The sequence below is a fragment of the Coregonus lavaretus genome (assembly GCF_964263955.1).
Source record: "Coregonus lavaretus genome assembly, chromosome: 27".
Lineage (NCBI taxonomy): Eukaryota > Metazoa > Chordata > Actinopteri > Salmoniformes > Salmonidae > Coregonus > Coregonus lavaretus.
Window position 1 is genome coordinate 40,563,075 of NC_140014.1, and position 17,020 is coordinate 40,580,094.

At 43.3% G+C, this 17,020-nt stretch overlaps 1 protein-coding gene across 1 annotated transcript in view; it reads right to left on the reverse strand.

The window, feature by feature from the left end:
- Positions 1–5,921, reverse strand: part of LOC311103014 (gamma-2-syntrophin-like) — a gene marked incomplete at both ends in the record, with an annotated part of 54,595 nt that extends 48,674 nt beyond the window's left edge. The window contains 2 exons of the mRNA XM_084144508.1: positions 1,908–2,684; positions 5,853–5,921. Of these exons, the coding sequence (XP_084000634.1) occupies positions 1,908–2,684; positions 5,853–5,921 (846 nt within the window). The remainder of the gene's footprint in view (positions 1–1,907; positions 2,685–5,852) is intronic.
- Positions 5,922–17,020: the final 11,099 nt, after the last annotated feature.

Sequence of the window (17,020 nt, forward strand, 5' to 3'; positions counted from 1 at the left end):
CCTGTCTAGTTTAGGAAGTTCACAATCAGCGAGAAAGCGTTCCATAGTTTGTGGATCAGTAGCATCGCATTTTGATTGGTATAGCTCTGAGTAAAACTGTGCAAAGCATTTATTAATGTCCTGCGGATCTGTTACTATTTTACCCTTCTTGTCTTTTATTTTGTGAATAGCTCTAGATGCTTGTACATGCCTTAGCTGTCTTGCTAATAATTTATGTGGTTTGTCCCCCAGTTCAAAATAACTTTGTTGCGTTCTAGCAAGTAAAGAGCCCACCCGTTTCGAAAGGATGGTATTGTATTCATACTTTAACTTTGTGATCTTCTCAAGGACTGTATACGAGGAATTTGTCCTAAAAACGTTCTCCTGTTCCCCTAACTCTCTTTCAATTTCTCTCAGCCTAGTATTGGCACGTTTCTTCCTCTCTGATGTATAAGAGATAATGTAACCTCTAATCACAGCCTTTAGAGATTCCCAAAGGGTGGAGTCGTCAACATCCCCCGTGTCGTTAGTACTGAGGAAAAAGGCAATCTGCTCCTCCAAATACTGACAAAAAGCCTCATCTTTCAACAGGTATGCGTCTAAGCGCCACGGTCGCCGACCTGTCGACATATTGTCGAGTTTCAGCACCATGGACAGAGGAGAGTGGTCCGTAATTAGAATGGGGTGATAGGTAACCGACTCAGCTGCTGAGATTAGTTTGGAGTCCAACAAAAAATAGTCAATTCTGGAATATGATTTATGAACTGATGAGAAGAAAGAATAATCCCTGTCTGTTGGGTGCGTCAGTCTCCAAATATCGACAATGTTAAGGTTTGTCATCAATGTATTTAGACAGACACTGGCATTTGATTGTTGAAGTGACCTTGATAGCTGTTTATCTAAAAGAGGGTCTAACGTACAGTTAAAGTCACCTCCAACAATAACACTTGTATCCGAGATATTTGGTATGGCCTTAAATACCCTTTGAAAAAATACTGGATCATCGAAGTTGGGTCCATATAAATTGACCAAGGTTATTGGTTTTGAATTCAGTGTACCAGCCACAATAATATACCGACCATTAGGATCTGAAATCGAGGTTGAGTAAACAAAAGGAATGTTTTTCCTTATCAGGATTGCTACCCCTCTCGCTTTTGCATCAAAGTTAGACTGGTATATCTGACCGATCCAGCCGACTCGTAGCTTGGCCTGCGCGGGGCGTTTAATATGAGTTTCTTGAAGAAGCACTATGTCAGCACCCAGTGATTTAAGATGAGAAAAAACCTTAGCTCGTTTCACGACATGCCCTAATCCATTACAGTTCCAGCTGACTATCTTTATTCCACCTGGTCTACTCTGTGCTCGGTCACTATGTGGCATTTCTTATTTTAAAGCAAATTGCTGCTGTCATACAAAACCCAGAAGAAAAACGTCCCGCCGTGCGGGAGCTTGTCATGCCACCTGTACTAATAAACGTGAACATAAAACACAGACCCCAACCCCCCTCCCGTCCCTTTACTGAGTGACTTCCCCAAACGAAGCACTCCTTGGCTAACACACAAACGTTAGGGTGTCTAGACATAAAGCTTGAACTAACTCGTCGTCTATAGATGCTCCGCATATAAACTAATATTAAATAACACTTAACTTAACTCTCATGTTAGGGGGTGAGTGGCGCTAAAACATGACATGCCAAACAATGCTATATTAGCCACAACATCTCACCTATCCTATAAGTCCCAATTTCTGATCTTCTGATCGAAAAGACATAGGCCGGAAATTCAATTCACACACATTCCTGGCCTGTATTTGGCCATTTAGCCTGCTGGCACAGCCGTTCTGTATCCTCAGCCGGGGAGCTTGCTTGTCAAGAACAGATCTGCCTCTTTTGCGTTGTCAAACGTACGTGTTGATCCCTCGACTGTCACCTTAAACCGGGCTGGGAAGAGGAATCCATATCGGATGTTGGCCGCCCTGCATTTGTTGCGTACCTCATCATACTCTTTCCGTTGGTTCCTCACCTCCAAGGTAAGATCTGGGTAGAAAGACACCCTGGCTCCGTTGTAGTTAAGGGGGAACTTTTGACTAGCCAGCTTGAGGATGAGATCCCTGGTGTGGGGATAGTGCAGCCTTACAATGAATGGCCTTGGTGGCCCGCCCTTGCCCGGCTTCGTTGCCTGTGCTCTGTGTGCGCGGTCGATCAGGATGGCCGTTTTGAAGTGTTCACTCCCCAGCAATGCCGGTATCAGCTCCGAGACAAATTCAGTGGGTTTCCCTTTCTCCGTGTCCTCCTGGATCCCACATATTCGGATGTTCTGGCGTCTTGAATGCGACTCGAGCATTTCCAGTCGGGCCTTCAGGGTTTTGTTGTCATTTTTGAACGTTGCGCACTGTTTCTCTATGTCCTGTAGCCTGGCCTCGTGATCGATTGTCGTCTGCTCAACCTCGTGCACCCTTCCCTTAGTTGCCTTCACAGTTTCGGCCAAAGTCCCAATACTCTTTGAGATATCAGCCAACCTTGTGTCCACCTTCTTGCTTAGTGCGTTTATGGCAGCCAGTATGTCACTTTGAGTAGGATCTGTGGGGAACTCTTGGAAGCTAGCCTCTTCAGCTAGCTCCTCGTGGGTCGGCGACGTTGAAATTGGTTCGTTGTCTATCTCATTCCAATTATCTTGTTTAGCGCCCCCTTTTTTGTTGCCTTTTCCCTTTGTCATATTTGTTTGAAGTTATAGGTTGTGAGAGGTTAAGATAAATATTAATTTGTTTCAAAATTGAGCGGAGCTCTAGCAATGCACGTCTACTCCATAGCACGCTCTCTAGCGCCCCCCGGTTGGATGTTATTTAAACCTTCCCTCTGGTTGGATGTTATTTAAACCTTCCCTCTGGTTGGAGGTTATTTAAACCTTCCCTCTGGTTGGAGAACATTTAAATCTTCCCTCTGGTTGGAGAACATTTAAATCTTCCCTCTGGTTGGAGAACATTTAAATCTTCCCTCTGGTTGGAGAACATTTAAATCTTCCCTCTGGTTGGAGAACATTTAAATCTTCCCTCTGGTTGGAGAACATTTAAATCTTCCCTCTGGTTGGAGAACATTTAAATCTTCCCTCTGGTTGGAGAACATTTAAATCTTCCCTCTGGTTGGAGAACATTTAAATCTTCCCTCTAGTTGGAGAACATTTAAAACGTCCTTCTGGTTGGAAGTCATTCAAACCTACCCTCGAGGGACAATGTCAGCAAAGTGATGCTCAGTTGAGGGCCAATCATCGTCTGCTTACAATTCTAAGGGAATATCTAACTTGTAATACAATTTTGGGCTGTCAAAATTACACCAAAAGTATACCTATTTTTGGTACACCTGTGATCATTCAGGAATTCAAGGGGAATACTATCCAGCATAATGATACATAGTAAATGTAATATTAATAATAATTACACACACAATCATCAACAGTATGACTGTGAAGTTAAACAGGTCTTATGTAAATCAGTAGAACCTGGTGCACAAACACTTAGGAAATATCTGATTTTAGAGAAGGCAAGGCAGATAAAAAAATAAATCTCATTTTGAAATGCATGGGACATCATTAAAATTCATGAGGTCCCCGCCTTAGATCAAAATGAAAATGTTGTGGGTCACTAATAATAATACAGTGGAGGAGTTGCATTTTTATTTGCTAAGTAAACATCTCAGGACAGGATTTAAATCGGCATCAGCCTGGCTGATCTTATAGGAATCATATATAGGATCATCATTACCTGGTTGAGATTGCATTGCTTACAGCCAGTATAATAGAGAGTCAAGTTAAAAGCCACCAAGGTGACTCTGGATATGGTATTTTACAAACAGAAACGCCAGCAGGACTCACAAGGTTTAATATTAAGCCTGATTGATTTGCTGGCTACAACTCCATCGACTTTCACACTCCACTGGGGTGTAATTATGTTTCTGCTGCCCATGCTAAGAGGACCCTCCAGGCCTTTGACCAGGGGGGGGGGGGGGGGGTTGCATGCTTTTTTCCCTCATGTACCTCACAGTATTCATTACAGTATGAATCAAAGGAGGCGTTTCATTAAAGAATAATAACCGGAAAGATCCAATCCTGAAGGCAGATTAGAACATGGTTTTGATAGTACAGATATTGCTTGGCCTCTGGCACTACAGCCAGGAAATGGTTAACATTTAATATACCTCAGAATGGATGATCAGTCCTTGGAGAATGTGACTGAAGTGATGGGACTTTGTGTACGCCAGGTTGGCCCACCCCCGTGACTTAACTAATCTACATGACTAGATCAGATAGTATCTTTCCCATTCATTGGGCTTGAGCCTTATGTCTGAATCTACAGCTATATGAAGTGGGACATAGAGTGTAAACATATCATTCTAAAAACTAAAAGGGCAGAGCAGGGCAGTTTAGAGGCTCGCCGTTGCAAAGCAATAGAACATCGGAACAATTTTGTGGACAAAAAAAGGGATACAGATATCAAATTCTCTCTGTAATTAGCCTAAAAACCAGACCGTCTGTGGAAATAGGGGCTGTTGATCCCGTGGGAAGTAGATGAATGGTTTAACACCTTGTGAAAAAATGCTCTTGAATCATTATTGAGATTCATAACAGAAGACAATGCTTCTGTTAGTCACTTGTGTTTTTATGAATGTTTTATCGTCTGTGTTTCATAAAGCTACTCTCTTTGTTTGTGTCTGAAGTGACCAATCTACTCATGATTACGTCATATCGACCTTTATAGCTAGAATCCGCAGTTGAAACAATAACAAAGTGCCAACCCCGCCTTTGTTTTAGTAAAAAGCTGAGGGATGGGCCTGGAGAAATGTAAACACTCTCAAATTCATAGGCAGAGCTATGGATGCAAGGACTGACCATCTATGATATAACAATTATATTTAATTTATATGTCCAAAATATTGGTGTAGGAACTGCGGATTCTAGCTTTAACATCAAATATTTAACTTTAATCACTGCAGGTTTGTCTGATATTGGAGGATTGTTTTATAGAAAAAAAGAAATTGGGGAAATTCACTTTCAATAATGGAAGAATATCAAGAATATCGGGGGAATTATGAACAAGTTAAAAACATGTATTGCATCATTAAGGTCACGTTAGGGGGGGAGGGACTGAAATGTTTTGTCTTTTTACACTTTAACTATTTATTTTCATATTCCTACTCTTCAAGGGCAATACTAGCAGGAAGAGTGTACATGAATCCCTCACCAACTGAACTCCTGCCTTTTATCCCATATCTTTGGGGATCAACTGAGATGTCTTAGGGCCCTCTGATTGGGTTAAATTAGAGTGTCACAGCCCTGACTGAACTGCAAAAACCCAAAAGTGTACAAATTATTTAAATTGATGCAGGAGGGCTGAGTTGACCAATCAAGTGCAAGTTAAGATTTTTTTCATATCCACTTTTAAATCCACTTTCAAAACATGCTCTACCAGCAAGTTGAGAATAGGGTAAACGGTTCATATGCACTTTTTAGTCACAACTTCAACCTACTTTCATAATCTTATTTACCTATAGCATTGCAGGAGGACAAATAGGCACTTATTGATAACCACAAGCCATGTAGGAACAGAAGTAATCATCCAATACCAATGTGGGAACGCAATGAATGCCTGAATGCAGAAAAAATATTGTCATGGTAAAATAAAAACAACTTTCTTTGAGTGCAAGCAGCATAGCTAGCTACGTGATGGGATATTTCTTAAAATTCTTCAGCTTCCTGCTTCTCAAGCATCCATGGGGCAATGATCTACTGCTGTGATCTTTTGTTTTAAACCCTGACCTTTTCTTTCCAGCAGAATACATATTTAGTAGGTTAAAGAAAGGCAGAGAGAGAGCCTGTACTTGCCCAAGTTGGAACCAAGAGGCTGGCTGGACGCTCTATCTGTTCCGGTAGCAGTTTCCCGGCCACATTCATTTCCCATACAGCCGCTGGCTCTGTCCACAGACCTCGAAGAGACTTTCATGAGTGAGTCATTTATCCAACTTTAGTCGATTAATGCCGTTCAACGACGTCCCATTCACGGAGAGGCACAAGGACGGGCAGACGGACCGAGCATATAGCCAGTGCGCAACGGGGTAGACTTCAAAGGTATTGCGCTCAACACTGCACTGTCTAGTCGCTATGTGACATTTCCCGACGGTGTTTCTAGATCTGATAGATAGTCACGCAATAAATGGCAACTATATGAAAATAAATGCACAGCTCAATGTATCAGATAGATGAATCCATAACTGAGGTTGAAACAGCTGCCGCTGCTACTCGCTGCATTCTCTGTGTCGTTGTGATCGGTGAGGCACGGGACACAGACTGTATGTTGTCTCCACCTGTTGTCATTGTAAGAAATTAAATTCATTTTATCCCAAAAAATATGGACACTAATGTTTTATTAAACATGGATTCCCATGATAAAAAATTGTTAGGTAGGACTTACAGTGAGGGAAAAAAAGTATTTAATCCCCTGCTGATTTTGTACGTTTGCCCACTGACAAAGAAATGATCAGTCTATAATTTTAATGATAATTTTATTTGAACAGTGAGAAACAGAATAACAACAAAAAAAAATCCAGAAAAACGCATGTCAAAAATGTTATAAATTGATTTGCATTTCAATGAGGGAAATAAGTATTTGACCCTCTCTCAATCAGAAAGATTTCTGGCTCCCAGGTGTCTTTTATACAGGTAACGAGCTAAAATTAGGAGCACACTCTTAAAGGGAGTGCTCCTAATCTCAGCGTGTTACCTGTATAAAAGACACCTGTCCACAGAAGCAATCAATCAATCAGATTCCAAACTCTCCACCATGGCCAAGGCCAAAGAGCTCTCCAAGGATCTCAGGGACAAGATTGTAGACCTACACAAGGCTGGAATGGGCTACAAGACCATCGCCAAGCAGCTTGGTGAGAAAGTGACAACAGTTGGTGCGATTATTCGCAAATGGAAGAAACACAAAATAACTGTCAATCTCCGTTGGCCTGGGGCTCCATGCAAGATCTCACCTCGTGGAGTTGCAATGATCATGAGAACGGTGAGGAATCAGCCCAGAACTACATGGGACGATCTTGTCAATGATCTCAAGGCAGCTAGGACCATAGTCACCAAGAAAATAATTGGTAACACACTACGCCATGAAGGACTGAAATCCTGCAGCGCCCGCAAGGTCCCCCTGCTCAAGAAAGCACAAATACAGGCCCGTCTGAAGTTTGCCAATGAACATCTGAATGATTCAGAGGAGAACTGGGTGAAAGTGTTGTGGTCAGATGAGACCAAAATCGAGCTCTTTGGCATCAACTCAACTCGCCGTGTTTGGAGGAGGAGGAATGCTGCCTATGACCCCAAGAACACCATCCCCACCGTCAGACATGGAGGTGGAAACATTATGCTTTTGGGCTGTTTTTCTGCTAAGGGACAGGACAACTTCACCGCATCAAAGGGACGATGGACGGGGCCATGTACCGTCAAATCTTAGGTGAGAACCTCCTTCCCTCAGCCAGGGCATTGAAAATGGGTCGTGGATGGGTATTCCAGCATGACAATGACCCAAAACACACGGCCAAGGCAACAAAGGAGTGGCTCAAGAAGAAGCACATTAAGGTCCTGGAGTGGCCAAGCCAGTCTCCAGACCTTAATCCCATAGAAAATCTGTGGAGGGAGCTGAAGGTTCGAGTTGCCAAACGTCAGGCTCAAAACCTTAATGACTTGGAGAAGATCTGCAAAGAGGAGTGGAACAAAATCCCTCCTGAGATGTGTGCAAAACCTGGTGGCCAACTACAAGAAACGTCTGACCTCTGTGATTGCCAACAAGGGTTTTGCCACCAAGTACTAAGTCATGTTTTGCAGAGGGGTCAAATACTTATTTCCCTCATTAAAATGCAAATCAATTTATAACATTATTTGACATGCGTTTTTCTGGATTTTTTGTTGTTGTTATTCTGTCTCTCACTGTTCAAATAAACCTACCGCTAAAATTATAGACTGATCATGTCTTTGTCAGTGGGCAAATGTACAAAATCAGCAGGAGATTAAATACTTTTTTCCCCTCACTGTATGTGTCTAATCAACTGCACCACAGCCATAGGGCTGTAAAGGACATGATTAACATCTACATTTTGAATCAATTAATGTTGATTTTGTCATATTTCACAAGGAGCAGGACTAGACTTCAAACTTCAAACGTCCAAGACTCTCTGCAACAGACCTAGAAATGAATCTTACACATTCAATCCATGAAACAGATGTATTGTTGTTTTGAAAACAATGTTAAGAATTTATTTAGGAATAGAGCACAATGCTGTGAATGCTCAGAATGCTAACAATGAAAGGTGTACAGGCAATATAGTTTCACGTTTTATTAGTGGTATGTACAGGATACACGGGTTCCTTTTGGACAACGCAACAACAATAAGAAAGAATAAAAGCAAAGAATATGAACATAAAGTAAATGGCTCAGTAGAATAGAATAATCATTTTAGCGTAAGTATAATACAGGAGGATATAGTTTACGATATATTCTTTGTAGTCTACAGTTTTCAGAATACCCCTGGAGGTTAGAATATGTGTGATTCTGCAGAGGGGCTTTTCACTTTTTCCACATTTTCCTCACCCTCAAATGGAAAAAGATCCCTCTTCTCCAGCCTAACTGTCCATGATATGGATTACTCTCATTTCTACCAATGTGGTACTATTTTTAGTATGTCTCTCCTCATACTCAAGACAGTTACGTCGTCTCAGAGTCTATATGTTTGATTCAGCCCGGGATTCTGAAATTGGGGGATTAATTTGCACTGCCAGCTGGAGGCCTGTGTATATATGGGGCAAGCAATATGTTGCAGTTTGACAAAAATAAATCAATGCACCTGATGAGATGAAGTACTTGAGGTGTCATTTCAAATATTGAGGTGAAAATGAAACACTGCAGTCTAACATGTCAACTCTGAAAATCTTTCCAAGATTGCAAATAGTAAGATATTTCTATTGAAGAGGAATCTTTCCCCTCAGGAGGCTGAAAAGATTTGGCATGGACCCTCAAAAAGTTTTACAGCTTGCACCATTTGAGAGCATCTTGACTGGCTGCATCACTGCTTGGTATGGCAACTGCTTGGCATCCGACCGCAAGGTGCAGTTTTTGCCATGATGCTCCTATACTGTCTGCGTCTGAGTGATGGAAGCGGGGAGAACAGGCCGTGGCTGGAGTGGCTGAGGTCCCTGATGACCTTCTTGGCCCTGCGACACCTGGTGCACGCAATGATGCGTTCGGCTGAGCGAACAACCCTCTGTAGAGCCTTGTGGTCAGTGGCGGTGGAGTTGACGTACCAGGCTGTAATGCAACCCGACACTATGCTCTCGATGGTGGTCCTGTAGAACATTGTGAGAACCCTCCGGGACAGGCCAAATTTCTTCAGCCTCCTGAGGTTGAAGAGTCGCTGTCATGCCTTCTTCACCACGGTGTCAATGTGGTTTGCCCATTTCAGCTCCTCTGAGATGTTTACGCAGAGGAACTTGACGTTTTTTAACGTCTCCGAGGTGGCCCCATTGATGAGGATGGGGGCGTGCCCAGCCTGGTTCCTCCTGAAGTCCACAATCAGCTCCTTTGTTTTTCTGACATTAAGGGAGAGGTTGTTTAGCTGGCACCACGCCGTCAGAGAGCCTACCTCCTCTCTGTAGGCCGTCTCGTCGTTGTTGGTAATCAGGCCTACTGCTGTTGTGTCATCAGCGAACTTGATGATGGAGTTGGAACTGTGTGTCGTGGGTTTATGCATTATTTTGTCCAGATGGGTGAGGGCAGTGTGCAGTGCAATGGCGATTGCATCTTCCGTGGATCTGTCAGGGTGGTAGGGTCGAGTGTTGGGGTCAAGTGTGTCGGGGAGAGAGGGGGTGACGTGATCTTTGACTGGCCTCTCAAAGCAAGTGAGTGCTACGGTAGGTCGTTAGTCACTCAGTTCAGTTACTTCCCCCTTCTTGGGCACTGGGATGATAGTGGACATCTTGAAGCACGTGGGGATAGTAGCCTTGAGCTGGAGAGAGAAACTGTCAGAAAACACAACGGCGAGCTGTTCTGCACATGCTCTGAGGGCGCGGCTAGGGATGCTGTCTGGGCCGGCTGCCTTGCAAGGATTAACACACTTGAATGACTTACATATATACTCCATGGAGACCGCAAGTGGCTCTCCTCTGCAACTCAGAGTCATTAGAGAAAGTCGAAGAGAAAAAGGTGTTTAGATCGTCCGGTAGGGCGGCGTTGGTTTCCGCGACGTGACTGGCTTTCTTTTTGTAATCCTTAATCATTAGAAGTCCCTGCCACATACGCCTCGACCTGCCGAATTTCTCCTCGACTTTGTCCGTATACTTGTGTCTCGCCATCTTGATCGATCTACACAGGTTAGTGTTTGTAGTTTAACCATACTATTGTCCTTGCCGTTTTTATAAGCAGCATCTCTCTCCTTCAGTTTCCAGACAAGGCTTCCATCAATCCACGGTTTTTGATTCGGGTACGTTGTGAAAGACACTACAGGTATTACATCATCTTTCATTGTTTTATGAGTCTGGTGACTGAGTTGGGGTATTCATTGATGTTATTTCCCAGAGGCTCCCGGGAACATATTCCAGTCCACGTGATCAAAACTGTCTTGGAGCATGTATTCTGATTGGTCAGACCAGCATTGTACAGACCTAACCACCAGAACTTCTCTCTTGAGTCTTTGTTTGTTGGCAGGGAGGAGCAAAATGGAGTCCTGGTCCGATTTGCCAAAAGGAGGATGGGAGAGGGGCCTTATACCCTTGTCGAAAAAGGCATGTAGCAGTGGTCAAGAGTGGAATTTACGTGAGTTGAACAGTCAATGTGTTGATAGTAATTTGGGAGCACGGACCTCCAATTACTTTAGTTAAAGTCCCCCGTGACAATGAATGCTGGCTCCGGATACGCTGTGTCCAGTTTGTTCAGGGTCCAATGAAGATCTTTGAGAGCATTTTTGGTGTCGGCTTGCGGCGGGATGTACACAGCCATGGCGATAATCGCTGAGAACTCTCTCTGAAGGTAAAAAGGGTGACGTTTGATGACCAAGTATTCCAAGTCGGGAGAGCAGAAGCTCGCAATTCCCAAATGTTTCCCGCATCGCACCACTTGTTGTTGGTCATGAAGCAGTCACCACTGCGTTTGTTCTTGCCAGAGAGAGCTTCCTATACGCTCGATTCATTCTCACATACAGTGCCCTCCATCATTATTTTAACAGTGACACATGTTTTGTTGTTTTGGCTCTGTACTCCAGCACTTTGGATTTTAAATGATACAATGCCTTTGAGGTTTGTGCAGACTTTCAGCTTTAATTTAAGGGTATTTTCATCCACATCGGGTGAACCGTTTAGAAATGAGAAGCTTGGTGTAATCATTATGTGCTAGGAATATGGGACCTACTAAACTTTTGTCTACTCTAATACACATACAAGTGCATTTCTCCCAACACTTTTGGTGCCCTGAAATGGGGGAACTGTGTACAAAAAGTGCTGTAATTTCTAAACGGTTCACCTGATTTGGATAAAAATACCCTCAGATTAAAGCTCACACTCATAGTCATTGGTGTATTTCGAATCCAAACTTTTGAAGTATAGAGCCATAAGAAGAAAAAATGCTTCACTGTCCCTTTAATTATGTCTGTGAGAATTCTGTTAAAAAACACTTCACTGTCCCTTTAATTATGTCTGTGAGAATTCTGTTAAAAAACGCTTCACTGTCCCTTTTAATTATGTCTGTGAGAATTCTGTTAATTGACTATAGCTCAGCGTTCAAAACCATAGTACCCTCCGAGCTCATCATTAAGCTCAGGACCCTGGGACTGAACACCTCCCTCTGCAACTGGATCCTGGACTTCCTGACGGGCTGCCCCCAGGTGGTGAGGGTAGGCAACAACACATCTGCCATGCTGACCCTCAACACGAGGGCCCCACAGGAGTGTGTTTAGTCCCCTCCTGTACTCCCTGTTCACCAACGACTGCATGACTCCAACACCATCATTAAGTTTGCTGACGACACAACAGTGTTTGGCCTGATCACCGACGACGATGAGACAGCCTATAGAGAGGAGGTCAGTGACCTGGCAGTGTGTTGACAGAACAACAACCTCTCCCTCAACGTCAGCAACACGTCGACGGGGCTCTAGTGGAGCGGGTCAAGAGCTTCAAATTCCTCAGTGTCCACATCACTAAGGATCTATCATGGTCCACACATACCAACACAGTTGTGAAGAGGGCACGACAATGCCTCTTCCCCCTCAGGAGGCTCAAAAGATTTGTCGTTGGGCCCTCAGATCCTCAAAAAGTTCTACAGCTGCACCATTGAGAGCATCTTGACTGGCTGCATCACCGCCTGGTACGGCAACTGCCTGGCATCCGACCACAAGGTGCTCTCAGTGTTATTAAGATGTTGATACTGTTCAATGACTAGTAAGCAGACTGAATGGAAATATATCTGTCCTGACGAATAACATATCAAATCCCTTGTCATAATTTAAGCAGTAGTTGAAATATTGTTCATATATACTTTATTATAGTTAATTTTTTTTACAAAACATGTGTCTGTAACCCCGGCCTCTTTCCCAGACCCTCTCACCTCCTCTTGGGTTCGGCTCCGGTGGGATCAGGGTGTGTGTGTGTGTGAGTTCAGGGTGTGTATGTGAGTTCAGGGTGTGTGTGTGAGTTCAGTGTGTGTGTGTGTGTGTTCAGGGTGTGTGTGTGAGTTCAGGGTGTGTGTGTTTGTTCAGGGTGTGTATGTGAGTTCAGGGTGTGTGTGTGAGTTCAGGGTGTGTGTGTGTGTGTTCAGGATGTGTGTGTGAGTTCAGGGTGTGTGTAGGGTTATGTTGCAGGCTGAGCTCCAGTATGTCATACAGCAAGCTGCTCTCCTTCAGCAGTCTCCCCAGCAGGCTGCTCTCCTTCAGCAGTCTCCCCAGCAGCAGCTCTCCTCTGGCCCTCACATTAGACCGGACTAGGTCTGCCCCCTCCTGGAGAAACAGTACAACTACATAGTAGCAGTACTCCACTACACAGGGGTGGTGTGTGTGTGTGTGTGTATGTGTATGTCTGTCTACCTGTCTGTCTAGTCTGTGGTCCTGTGGTATGTCCAGTCTGACCTCTGACCTCTGTGTCCCCTCCTCCTCTCTGAGCCTCCGGAACTCTTCCCTCTTCTGTTGCTTGGCAATCTGGAGCCTGGCACACACACTCATCATCACCCTGAGAGAGAATGGAACCACACACACACACACACACACGTGCACACGCACACTTTCTGTTTCCCCTGTGCCAGGTGGAAGGGTGTAGGAGGTACCTCCACCTCCAGTTGTTTCTGTCTGATTGGCAGGTGTCAGTCAGGAAGTGGAAGAGTGCACTGTGGTGAGCAGGAGGGAGGCGGGACAAACACTGTCAGCCAATCAGAGATTAAGGACAGCACACTGGGCCAATCTAGGGGAAATGAACATGTGATAAATAAATATAATAAAAGCAGGGGTTCTTTAACTATGGTTTGGGACCCAAAGTGGGCCCTGGGCATGTGAGAGGTGGGTCACAAGTTATGAGAATACAAATATAATCACAAGCTATTTCTTCTTAATTTTGGTCGTTGGTGGACGATTTGGGTCACTGGAGGATGGTCAATTTCTCGAGCTGAAAAAGTTTAAGAACCCCTGAAATAAAGGTAAAATATTTGACTGACAAGCTAGCTGAGGGAACAGGTCTCTGGTCATCCCGGCCGGTGATCTCACAGTGCTCCAGGCCGCGGTCCGAGATGAACGTGGCACAGTCGTAAACAAACTGCTGATGGCTCTTCCGTATCAGAACTCCGGCCACGAGAAGTGACAGCTCAGCCGCAGCACACACAGTAGAGTTAACAGAGTTCTGGGAACACATTTATCCATATGAAGTCTGCATTTCACAAAAACTCACATACACTAAAGATACAGTGTATACAGTGCCTTCAGAAAGTATTGGTGGAAAGCAGACTGAACCAGGTTTTCCTCTAGGATTTTGCTCCATTACGTTAATTTTTTATCCCCAGTCCTTAACGATTACGAGCTTACCCATAACATGATGCAGCCACCACTATGCTTGAAAATAAGGAGAGTGGTACTCAGTAATGTGTTGTATTGGATATGCCACAAACATGACATTTTGTATTCAGGACAAAAAGTTAATTGCACATTTTTTGCAGTATTACTTAAGTGCCTTGTTGCAAACAGGATGCATGTTTTCGAATACTTTTATTCTGTAGAGACTTCCTTTCTTTTCACTCTGCCAATTAGGTTAGTATTGTGGAGTAACTACAATGTTTTGGATCCATCCTCAGTTTTCTCCTATCGCAGCCATTAAACTCTGTAACTGTTTTAAAGTCACCATTGGCCTCATGGTGAAATCCCTGAACGGTTTCCTTCCTCTCCGGCAACTGAGTTAGGAAGGACGTCTGTATCGTTGTTCAATGTCTGCTTTTTTTTATTTTTACCGATAGGTGCCCTTCTTTGTGAGGCATTGGAAAACCTCACTGGACTTTGTGGTTTAATCTGTGTTTGAAATTCACTGCTTGACTGAGGAACCTTACAGATAATTGTATGTGTGGGGTACAGAGATGAGGTAGTCATTCAAAAATCATGTTAAATACTATTGTTGCACACGGAGTCCATACAACTTATTATGTGACTTGTTAAGCACATTTTTACTCCTGAACTTATTTAGGCTTGCCATAACAAAGGGGTTGAATACTTATTGACTCAAGACATTTCAGCTTTTCATGTTCAATTAATTTGTTAAACTTTCAAAATATATAATTCTACTTTGATATTATGGGGTATTGTGTCCAAGCCAGTAACACAAAATATCAATATTAGCCATTTTAAATTCAGGCTGTAACACTACAAAATGTGGAAAAAGTAAAGGGGTGTGAACACTTTCTGAAGGCGCTGTACTATGGACTAGCTGATTATTGTTTACGTCACATTTTGGCTTGAAATGTGTCTGTGTGATTCATAAACATATACAGTGCATTCGGAAAGTATTCAGACCCCTTCACTTTTTGCACATTTTGAAGGTTACAGTCTTATACTCAAATGGATTAAATAATAGTTTTTCCTCATCAATCTACACACAATACACCATAATGACAAAGGGAAAACACGTTTTTATACATTTTTGCAAATGTATTACAAATAAAAAACACAAATACCTTATTTACATAAGTATTCAGACTTTGCAATGAGACTCGAAATTGAGCTCAGGTGCATCCTGTTTCCATTGATCATCCTTGAGATGTTTCTACGACTTGATTGGAGTCCACCTTTGGTAAATTCAATTGATTGGACATGATTTGGAAAGACACACACCTGCCTATATAAGGTCCCACAGTTGTCAGAGCAAAAACCAAGCCATGAGGTCGAAGGAATTGTCCAATAGCGCTCCCAGACAGGATTGTGTCGAGGCACAGATCTGGGGAAGCGTACCAAAAAATGTCTGCAGCATTGAAGGTCCCCAAGAACACAGTGGCCTCCATCATTCTTAAATGGAAGAAGTTGGAAACCACCAAGACTCTTAGAGCTGGCCGCTCGGTCAAACTGAGCAATTGGGGGAGAAGGGCCTTGGTCAGGGAGGTGACCAAGAACCCGATGGTCACTCTGACAGATCTCCGGAGTTTCTATGTGGAGATGGGAGAACCTTCCAGAAGGACAACCATCTCTGCAGCACTTCACCAATCAGGCCTTTATGGTAGAGTGGCCAGACGGAAGCCACTCCTCAGTGAAAGACACATGACAGCCCACTTGGAGTTTGCCAAAAGGAGTCTCAGACCATGAGAAACAAGATTCTCTGGTCTGATGAAACCAAGATTGAACTCTTTGGCCTGAATGCCAAGACCACGACCTTAAGCACACAGCCAAGACAATGCAGGAGTGGCTTCAGGACAAGTCTCTGAATGTCCTTGAGTGGCCCAGCCAAAGCCCGGACTTGAACCCGATCGAACATCTCTGGAGAGACCTGAAAATAGCTGTGTAGCGACGCTCCCCATCCAACCTGACAGAGCTTGAGAGGATCTGCAGAGAAGAATGGGAGAAACTCCCCAAATACAGGTGTGCCCAGCTTGTAGCGTCATACCCGAGAAGACTCAAGGCTGTAATCGCTGCCAAGGGTGCTTCAACAAAGTACTAAGTAAAGGGTCTGAATATACTACTGTAAATGTAATATTTCCATTTTTTATTTTGAATACATTTGCAAACATTTCTAAAAACCTGTTTTTGGTTTGTCATTATGGGGTATTGTGTGTATATGTATGTTTTTTGTATAAAAATATATATATATATATATTTTAGAATAAGGCTGTAACGTAACAAAATATGTAAAAAGTGTCTGAACACTTTCCGAATGCACTGTAATAGAATATTATCTCAGGAAACCACACAAATCCTTTGTTTTAGGCAAACTGTATGCTTTTGCTCATGGGTATGGGAAGTTGTGCCCTGACTGGCCAATGAAGCCATTTCTGGGCAATATTTATGTCCAATTAGGGACTTCTTTTGGCTCGAGTGCACCCCCCAGAGACAAAAGTTATGCATAGCCACTTTAAAGGAGGAGCCTTCTCAAGAAAATAAGCACACATAAGGTGCTGGACAAATAAATCACATTATTATTATTATTATTATTATTATTATTATTATTATTATTATTATTAATGATAATAATAAAATGATAGCATGGTTGAAGTCTCCATAGGCTGCGCACAGAATCTCAAGCCCCTGCTGTTCGCGCACCATCTGTCATTCGTTGTTGGGTGGGCTGGGCGTGTGCATCTGTACTGAAGGTAAGATAGACAGATACATTACATTGACAGCGGATATTTATATATATCCTGGTAGCCTACTTTGTGGCAGAATGTCTTAGCTACGATGTGTGTGGGTGTGTGTTGTTTTCACCAGCCACCATAAAAGATGTGCGCTAATCGTCTGCGTAGAGAAACTTGTTGCTTCAACAGGGGGGCTTCTGGGGTGGTTGCAGCG